The following is a 9,162-nucleotide window of genomic DNA, read 5'->3' on the forward strand; positions in this document are numbered from 1 at the left end:
CCCCCCCCCTCGCCGTGGCTGGCTCGACGTGGTAATTTGCGGGCGTCTAGAATTTTCACTAACACAACGCCATGCCCGGAAACGCACGCGCGCGCGCGCGCGCACGCACTGAAAGGCAGTGCCAAGTGGCGAACGGGCAGGAAAGCCCACGAGCGAGGGCCGGCCCGGGAGAAGGCGCAAGCCCAGCTAGCGTGAACCATCCGCGCAGAGTTCGGCCCCGCGTGCGGGATCAGATGGTGTGCATCTGCCCTGATGAGGGCCAGTTGGTCCCCCCCCCCCCCTCCCCCCCTTCCCCGAGCCGTGTAACTCTGCAAACAACGGCCGTCGCTGGCCACAGTCAACGGCCACTCACAAACGGACGCCCACGCACCCGACCACCTGCCGGCAGATGAGGCTAATGGGGGGAGGGGGGCCGATTTCGCGAAGAAAGGCAGGCACAGACAGACTGCCGCGGGGGCGGGGGGATGCCAGGCGCGCAAGTCCGAACACGGCCCCGGGAGCGCGCAGGTGCCGACTTTTCAATTCCCCCCGCCCCCTCCGTTCCCCCCGCTGCACCGGGGCCCCGGTGATGGACACGGCGTGCTCTACACGGCTCGAACGCGCTCATCAGCCGGGGCACCGTGGGCCGCATCCGGGCCGAGCAGATCGAAGTGCAGGTAGCGAGGTCCCAACGGATGGGCGCCCAGAGGCATCATGCGTCTGTGTCGCCCCCTCTCCTTGCCATCCGCTTCTGTGTGCTTTACATTCTCTGCCCCCGTACTCCATCTTCTGGGGAAGAGCCCTGGGGCGTGTGTGTTTGTGTGTGTGTGTGTGTGTGTGTGTGTGTGTGTGTGTTTGAGGAAGGAGCAAGGGAGACCTCTCCACATGCGCAAGACACGGTCAGACACCGTGGACCCGCCCGGAGACTTGCCTTGCTCAGCATGCCCTATAGTCCCACTCCGATCTGAGCTCCCTGCTCCACCCACAGGCCCCTGTGGTGCGCGGTCCTGCCGCCATGCCGCATCGGTAGCCCGCATGCCTGCACACATCTTTCAAACAATGCCCCCTCTCCTCCTGCCCCGCCACCGCCCGCGCGCGACGGGAGTCCTCTCAGTGACGCCATGGGGTCTTCTATTGTGTCGGGGGAGGGGGAGATGTGAGGGGAATAGAGGGGGAGGGCGACAGACTACTGCCACCACTTCTCCAGGCCAAGACCGTCCTGGTTGGCCGCGGCCTGCATGTTCGGAGGGGGGAGACAGGGACATGATCGAAGGTCAGTGCAAGATGACAGAGGAGCCGGGCGGAAGGCAGGAGGAGGGGGAGGGGGGAGAGAGAGACAGAGAGAGAGAGAGAGAGAGAGGGAGGGAGGAAGGGGGAGGAGCAAAAGGCGAGACGCGAGACGCACAATCAACGAGAAAGGCGGTTGAGTGGGGGCGGCTTCACTGGTGTCGGCCTGCTCTTCCGCCGGGAAGGCGCCCGGCGTGGCGGCGGTGGGCTTCTTGAACTGCTCGAAATACACATGCTCCACAATGCGGAAGCGGATGCGGTTCTCCACATCCATATAGAGCTTGTTATCAAAGTAGTTCCACACCCAAACCTGCTCCTCGTGGTCGCTGCCAGCCAACACCCAGGTAACATGGGAGGTGTCGATGTTAGAGCAGGGCATAGGTCCCCCGTGAGCGCGGGGGAAAAACAGGGGCAAATGGTCGCACAGAGCAGGCGCCAATACACATCGAGGCACGCACAAAACCGTGTTCTCCTGGAGCTGGTCCGCCGGAATGAGGATGTCCTCGAAGAAGCCCAACGTCACGAAGACACCCTCGGGGGTGCACTTCTTAATGCGCCCGGAAAGGATCTGCCCGACGAATGGCCGGAAGACAATATACGTGAAGGTGACTGGCAGACGATCAAGCGAGGAGCAGATGCAATGGCATGACAGTCAGAACACCACTGTGGCAGGGCATCTCGCCTGGAAGGATGAGGGCGGACGGAGGGCGGACAGAGGGCGGACAGAGGGCGGACAGAGGGCGGACGGAAGGCGGGCGGAAGGCGGGCGGGGGGGGGGGGGGGGGGGGGGGGGGGGAGGAACACCATAAAAGCACACACCCTTTACATGGGTGCACCCATCGGCCGGGACAACCAGCGGGTCACCGACCGAGTGCAGCTCAAACAGGCTAATGCAGAGGCCTACCCGCTTGACCACCTTGTTGGCATACTTCTTGTTCAGCTCATCGATCACTGCGTCCGAGAGCTTCTTTCTGAAGTCCGCCGGCGCGATGCGCACGCTGTCGGAAAACTTCACCAGGACAAACATCCTGGCCGCGGGCGGGTAGAGACAAAGGGCGGGTGTATACCAGACGGGGAGGGGGTGGGGATGGGAAAGGAGGTAGGGGGAGTTTGCGCGGCAGGCGTCGGTGAAGGAGGCAGCGGCGAGGCGGGCAAAGAGAGAGGGGGAGGGAGAGGGAGGGAGGGAGATGCATGCCATCGAGTGGCTGGTGCTCTCGGGGTCTCCGACCCCGGTCCTCAAGAAAGACTCACTCTTGGAGGATGCTGCATCCGTCCCAAGTGTGACTCCGCCCGGCAACGATCAGTCCCACTGCCAGGGGAGGGGGGAGGGGGGGGCACCGTGCAGGTGAACTCTCGTGCGTGGGTGTCCCCCGCTGGCCCCCAGGCTCCGACGGACGACCACGCGATCGGAAGCATTGGCATCTGGTCGTGGGAGCTTGAGCACATCGCGGCGGCATGTTCTGGTGTGTGCGTGCGTGCGTGCGTGCGTGCGTGCGTGCGTGCGTGTGTGTGTGTGTGTGTGTGCGTGTGTGTGTGTGTGTGTGTGTGTGTGTGTGTGTGCGTGTGTGTGTGTGTGTGTGTGCGTGCGTGCTTGTGTGTGGGTGTGTGCATGTCCGCCATGCTGGTATCTGCACATGCCAGAGACAAGTTCCATGTGTCGGGCCGGCAGTCGCCAGGAAAGACTCGGTGTATATTTTTCTTTGCCGCATCTCGCAGCACGCGCCCGCCCCCGCACGGTGGCTCAGTCGATGTACAAGGAGAAGTCGATGCGCTTGGATGAGCGGAAGGGCGCATCGGAGAAGTCCTCCGGCTCGCCGGCCCCCGGAGGAGGGGCCGCCCGGCGGACAAACACCGCCCCGGAGGGCGTCTGCGAAAAGAGCCCAGCCTCGGCCCAGGCGTGCATTTGCGTCGAGGAGAAGGGCCCATACACCGGCGTGGCGGGGTCCTCATCCTCGGTCCACTTGTACTCCCAGAAGGCCTCGGTCGATGTGGAGGCGGGAAGAGGGCCAGCGGCCGGGGCAGCTGTGGTCGCGGCCGCGGGCGAAGCCACCCCCGGGCCAGCCGCCAGGGAGAACATGTCATCCGAATCGGACCCGGCATCGGTGGGCTCGACGGCCGCCGCCGCGGTGCGCGCACGTCGAGCCTGCTCCGCCTCCCGGAGGGCGGCAATCTGCTGGGCCACCTCGGCCTGGGTCATTTGGTAGATGTCCACCATGTCATGCCGGTCGACCATGGCCGTCAACAGGGCGGTCAGTCGATCAAGCTGGGCCTGTGCCTCGGGAGCCAGGGCCGGGCGCCGGACACGAGCTCCACCCGGGGCACCGGGGCCCCCCTTCGGCGCGGCCAGTCGCCGCATCGCCGCGGCCGGAGTATCTTGAGGCCGGTCGGAAGCCAGATACTGGGCCAAGTCCTCCAGCATGCCGAGCTGGGTGCTTGGGATGGCGAGAGTCCCATCGCGCGCGAGGCGCTCGGCCTCGGCCGCCTCGGCCCCCTCGGCTTGTCGGCGCTTGGCCTCGGCCGCCTGATCATGAGGCAACCGGTGGCAGAAGGACCCGATTGAGAGGTGGAGGGGGAGAGACAGAGAGGGAGAGGGAGAGGGAGTCAGTGCCCGATTGGAGTGGGAAAGGCCCGATTGGAGTCGACAAAATGACAAGCCAGCAGACGGGGAAACAAATGCACGCAGACTTGAGACACACCTCGACCATGGCACCCTTGTCGAAATTCATCAAGGACGCCTCTTCGGCAGTCACCCGATCGACATCCTCGTCCGAGTCGCTGGCCGCATCGGAATCGTCGGAGTCCCCCGCCGTCCGGGACCCCCGGCCGCCGAGGGCACGAGACACAAAGAAGCCGGTCTGGTCGAATTGCCCACTGCGCATCTCGGCATCCAGGTTGAAGGCCTCAATGCCGACGGAGGACTCGTCCTCCTGCAGGGAGGTTGTCTCGCCGGGGATCGAGGCACCGGCGCGCTCGCCGAGCCCTCGCACATCGCTGTCATCGGCCAGGAGCCGATTCAGGGTGCCCCGCTCGAGGCGATCCCTCGTACGAATGGGCGCAGATGGGCGCTCGCGGAACTCCGGCGGCACAGCCGCCTCATCGTCATCCTCATCTGAGCCGGCGTCACCGGCAGCCGGGCCCACCGGACGCCCGGTCACCGGGTCCACCTCCAAGCGAGAGCGCTTCCGCCGAGCATCCGGGCCCGACAGGTGGTCCTCCATGTCGGAGTCTGCCCCGTCCGAAGCAAATCCCAAGTCGGAATCCTCGCCGCTGGAGTTGTTATCATGTGAATAGAGCTGCTTGACGCGGCGCTCTGGCCGGGCGAACGGCGAGAAGCGGATAAGTCAGTGGCCTGCAGTGAGAGAGAGAGAGAGAGAGACGGGGAGAGAGAGAGAGAGAGAGGGACGGCAAGTGAGACAGCAAGTGAGACATTTACCCCATTGGTAGGGAGGAGAGGAGAGACACACTTGGACGGTTACCAACGTCGCTGTCCTGAAGAAAGATGTTCCCCGAGCCCGAGCCAGCCCGGCGGCCCGGTACGGCGGCCTTCCCCTGGTTGGACATCGGGAAGAGCGCGTGTGTGTGTGTGTGTGTGTCTGTGCCTGCGTGACGCTCGCGGGCTGTTGACTGGGTGGGCGGGGAGAGGGGACGAATGCAAGAAAGAGGGCCAGGGGGGAGCGGACCAGCAGAGATCTCTCAGCCTGGAAGGGGTAGATAATACGATTGGTAGAGGGAGGTGGGGATGACGCCTCCACCGGGGCCGGGCAGCCTGCACCCCAGTGGGAAAAAAACCTTGGAGACTAAGCCCACATGCCAACGAATGATTCGGTGGTAGCAATCGGCGTGCTTCCCGGCAAGGCCAGCGCCATCCACATGCGTGTGAGTGTGCGTGTGTGCGTACGCGTGCGCGTATCTGTGCCCAGCCGAAGTAGCACGTGCCTGTCCGTTCTTTCATCCAAAAGGGGGGGGGGGCATCACCCAGTCCCCTCGGAGGCACAGGGTCCACACCGCTGCATTCTTGCTAGAAGGTTTCGGGCGGGCGGGGGAGGAAGCGTGATGACATGGAAGCGGACGTAGCGCCCGGCCGCCTACACACTGGCACACCACGAGAATTGAAACATCGGCAGGGGACACGGAGAGAGAGGGAGAGAGGGAGAGAGAGAGAACAAGACACAGGGGCATGGAACCTATCCCAACAGTGAACCGCCACGCTCGCCAAAAGCCCCACACCCCGACAACACAGGCACGCGTTCGAGAAAGAAGGGAAAAAACAACAGTCAGAGGGTGGGTAGTATGTGGGGGTTTTGTGACTTTGTATTTTGGGGGGGGTGAAGGAACAGGAGAGGCAAGTGGCTCGTCGACTGTTACACATGGGGCACCCCCGCATGGGGGGAGAAAGAGAGAGGGGAAAATAAAGGAGGAGGAGGAAGAGAGCACGGAGCTCGCATCCACACACCGGGCGCAGGCCCACAGCCCCCGGCAGGAGGGAAGGAGGGCGCAACAGATAATGTACAGTGAGGGGGGAAGAGAGGGGCACGAGAGGGGGCCTCTGCACGCTGTCACCGTCCGCTTAAGAGCGGAAAGAGAGAGGGAGAGAGAGCAGGGCGCCTCCGCGATGTGAAGGACACGCGCGTGCGGGGAAAAGGACACGCGCGCGGCGCACCCCCGTCGGAAAAGACGGCAAAATGCACGCCGCCTCGAGGGAAGAGGCGCAAAGGAGAGCATTACCGATCATATTCCTTCCGGAGACGGAGAGAAGCGGGAGCCGGGCTTCCAGAGCAGAAGCACCCGGTATCTCCCGTTAGGCCAGGCAGGCACACACACACACACACCAGCGCACATGACGACAAAGCATCAGGCTGTGCGCACAGGGAGGGGGAGGGGGAGCACTGCGGCCGCATCCCGAGAATCACGACCACCGGGGTCGTCTCCTCTAGGGCGAGGGGGGGAGACACACAGCAGCAACCAGGTGCACACATTTAGGCAGCCGCCTCAGTGGCGCCGCGGATGTAGAGCACATTGTTGCAGCGAATCATGACCTCGCCGATCGGCGTGCCGACGCCCTGGACAATCTCCTCGCAGTCAAGAAGCTAAGAATGGGCCAGGAAGGGGGTCAGCACAAAGGGAGAGGGGAGGAGAGAGGCGAGCAGAGCGGGAGGGGGGGGGCAGCAGAGGAGCGAGGAGGGCGCGGTGGTGGGTCTTTGTTCAGAGAAGACGTTGAGTGCACAGTCACGACAAATGCCATGATACTTACACAAGAGGTGTCAGTTTTACGTCAATCATCAGTACGATGACCGACACCAACCGACGCCACTCACACGGAGGAGGAGGGGGAGGGGGGAGGGGGGGGGGGAGGAGCAGCATGGACATACCTGGAGGTTCATGTAGAGGTCGAAGGACTTGAGCACCCCGCGGAACTCCATACCCCACTTGAGCTTGACGTGGACCATCTGGCCAGTCAGGTTGGCAAGGAAGGGCTTCGGGTTGATGAAGTTGGACATATGGAGGGGAGGGGGTGGAGAAAGAGAGAGAGAGAGGCTGGAAGGAGGGGAGAGGGGGAGAAAACTCGGGAGACGGACTCTGGTAAGGAGGCTGCCTCATCTGCAAGTTGCTCACCTTGCCCGGGCCAGGCACCTTATATACCTCCCCTTGAGGGAGCGGACTTCACCCGTTTCGGTGGCGGGCTTAGCCCGTCTCGGCGGCGGACAGTCGAACTGAGCCCCCCTCCTCTCCGGAACACCGCCTCCGGCAAGGGGAGACCTCCTGCATCAACGCGCGCATGTTCCTCCAGCGCGGCGCACGGGCACCCTGGGACGGGCTTACCTCGGGCCCGCGCCGGAAATGGGGAAAGCGCGCCAGTTGGCTTCGCAACCCCCCCCCCCCCCCCCTCGCGCCCGGATACCCAGCACCGCGTTGTGGCCCGCCCAGGAACGAACATAACGGGACGGGACGCAGGAAACCCGCCCTGCCCCCCTCCCCCCCCCCCGCCCGCGGCACTGGGAACAGGTTCCGCGCGTACCGGCCCGAAGGAAAGAACCCAATCCATCCGGGGGTGGGAGGGAGGGGGAAAAAGCACAAAAGCTCGAATTTTAATACCTCTCAATTTGTACCTCGCCCCGAGTTTTTGAAAAGATCCACTTGCTGGGGGAGCTGGACAAAAAAAGGAGCACGCCCAAGGGCCCGAAAAAGTACACGCCCAACCCTTCTCCTGTTCCCCCCCCCGCGCCCAGGGTCGCCTCTGCGCCTTCTTGGGGAAGCCGAAAATCGCCGCGCCTGCTACCGACTAGACCAAATGCCACTTGTGCCAGGACGCCAACCAACCCTCCCTCATGGCCTCGCTCCTCGCAAGCCGGCCGGGGGAGGGCAACTGACGCGCTCCGCTAGCCACTTCGGAACAGAACACCACAATAGTCTGCCTATTCAGATCCACTTAAAACGCTATTGTTCGATCACACCGGAGTCGCTCATCACACCACCGAGACCGCCTCACCCGGGCGGTGTTTATTATTGCCGACGCTGCCGGGGTCTGCCACTGGGCGTCCCACCCCTCCCCAGCCAAGGTGACCTGTGCTCACTTCGGCTCCCGGCGGTCCTCCCGAGGACTCCCTCGCCCCGCCCGGTGATCCGCACACCAAGGACTCTCCCCCCCCCCCCCCCCCCCCCCCTGCCCTCCTTGGCAGACCGGAGACACAAGGACCGGGTGTGTTGGGCGAAGTGGCGGGTATGAAGGCCCGGCAAGAAGGGGCCTTTGTCCCGGGCGTTGCTCTTGAGCCCGAGTGGCTCGCGTCTTTTTTTTCTTGTGCCCTCACACCACTGCCGGGCACCCCCCGTTGTTATTTTGTGACCTTGACCGGGGGGGGGGGCGGGGCGGGGCGGGGGGGATCTTCTTTCCCAGCACAGGTTGGTGCCCGTTCCGCCGGCTGAGGACGCCCCACGCCCAGGCCGGAGGGACCGCCCCTCGTCCTCTTGCCGAGAGGGGGCGGCCGGGGGAGGGGTCATCTCCGGGACTGCCATCTGACGACGACTAGCGGGGGTGGCCCCGGCTGGGCTTTTCAGATCCCCCTCCGCCTGAGCGGCGCCCCCGCCGGAGACACGCCTCCTCCGACTCTTTCGAGCACCCCCTCCCCTCCCTCCCCCGCTCTGCCTCTGCCCGCCGACCACACCCACCGCGCTTCTCGCACTCGCTGCCTCGCCCCCTCCCCCTCCCCCTTGCGGTCCCGCACGTGCCCGTCGCCCTTCCGCTCCCGACCATGGCCGACTCCGCCGACCAGCACTCCCCCCTCGAGTGGTACGTGAGGGCCGCCACCTCGCGCTGGTCCTTCTTTTGTTCCGCCACTCGTGCCGCCGTGCCCGTTTGGACATCCGATCGCGACTGACCCACCTGCGCCCTGCCCTTGTCATGTGTGCACGCGTGTGTGTATGTTTGCGCGTGGTTGTGGCCCATCGCGGGCCTTGTTGAACCCTCCCCCCCCTCCCTCCCCCCCCACACCCCCACAGGCCCAGCAGCCGACCCATTAAGCTGGACCTCGCGGCCACTACCCCCCTGCCTGCGGTCTCCGTGAGCCAGGAGGATCATCCGCTCGCCGTCAAGGCCAACGTTGTGATCGTCACCACCTCCAGCGACAAGGCCGTCGAGGTATGCCCGCCTGTGCCCGGCCCCATGGCCATAGCGCCACCTCTTTTCTTTGCCCCCCCCCTCCCTATCCAACCTCCTCTCACCCACGCCCCTCCTCCCCCTGGCACCCGCCCCCGTTCCAAAGAGCCCGAAGGCTCTGTCGGTCGAGGACAAGATCGATCCAAGCCTGGATCCGCTGGGTGCCGCCCTCGCGGCCGCCACCTCCCGTCAGACGGAGCCCGAGGCCTTCGTCGACCCTCTCTCCGCGCATCTGGCCGTACGGC

The 9,162-nt window shown here is 64.7% G+C and overlaps 3 protein-coding genes across 5 annotated transcripts; all 3 read right to left on the minus strand.

Annotated features, from left to right (window-relative positions):
- Positions 1-1,039: 1,039 nt before the first annotated feature.
- Positions 1,040-2,448, minus strand: H696_00399. Of its 2 annotated transcripts, XM_009494248.1 has the most exons (4): positions 2,086-2,448; positions 1,725-1,875; positions 1,385-1,592; positions 1,040-1,213 (listed from the first exon to the last, which is right to left on the minus strand). In XM_009494248.1, exons 1-4 carry the CDS (start codon positions 2,291-2,293, stop codon positions 1,166-1,168), a joined length of 615 nt encoding a protein of 204 aa, XP_009492523.1. In that variant the 5' UTR covers positions 2,294-2,448; the 3' UTR covers positions 1,040-1,165. The 2 variants fall into 2 exon arrangements, with proteins under 2 accessions (XP_009492523.1, XP_009492522.1); XM_009494247.1 differs by having other exon boundaries at positions 1,385-1,875.
- Positions 2,449-2,834: 386 nt separating this feature from the next.
- On the minus strand, positions 2,835-4,996 carry H696_00400. 2 transcript variants are annotated; one of them, XM_009494250.1, is made up of 3 exons: positions 4,947-4,996; positions 3,963-4,576; positions 2,835-3,787 (listed from the first exon to the last, which is right to left on the minus strand). In XM_009494250.1, exons 2-3 carry the CDS (start codon positions 4,482-4,484, stop codon positions 3,008-3,010), a joined length of 1,302 nt encoding a protein of 433 aa, XP_009492525.1. In that variant the 5' UTR covers positions 4,485-4,576; positions 4,947-4,996; the 3' UTR covers positions 2,835-3,007. The 2 variants fall into 2 exon arrangements, with proteins under 2 accessions (XP_009492525.1, XP_009492524.1); XM_009494249.1 differs by lacking the exon at positions 4,947-4,996 and adding an exon at positions 4,731-4,858.
- Positions 4,997-6,242: 1,246 nt separating this feature from the next.
- Positions 6,243-6,764, minus strand: H696_00401 (small nuclear ribonucleoprotein F; the record flags this gene model as incomplete). The annotated part of the gene is made up of 2 exons (XM_009494251.1): positions 6,243-6,353; positions 6,636-6,764. The coding sequence occupies 2 exons, from the start codon at positions 6,762-6,764 to the stop codon at positions 6,243-6,245; spliced, it is 240 nt and encodes a 79-aa protein (XP_009492526.1).
- Positions 6,765-9,162: the final 2,398 nt, after the last annotated feature.

The sequence above is a fragment of the Fonticula alba genome, assembly GCF_000388065.1.
Source record: "Fonticula alba strain ATCC 38817 unplaced genomic scaffold supercont2.1, whole genome shotgun sequence".
In the NCBI taxonomy this organism is placed as follows: Eukaryota; order Rotosphaerida; family Fonticulaceae; genus Fonticula; species Fonticula alba.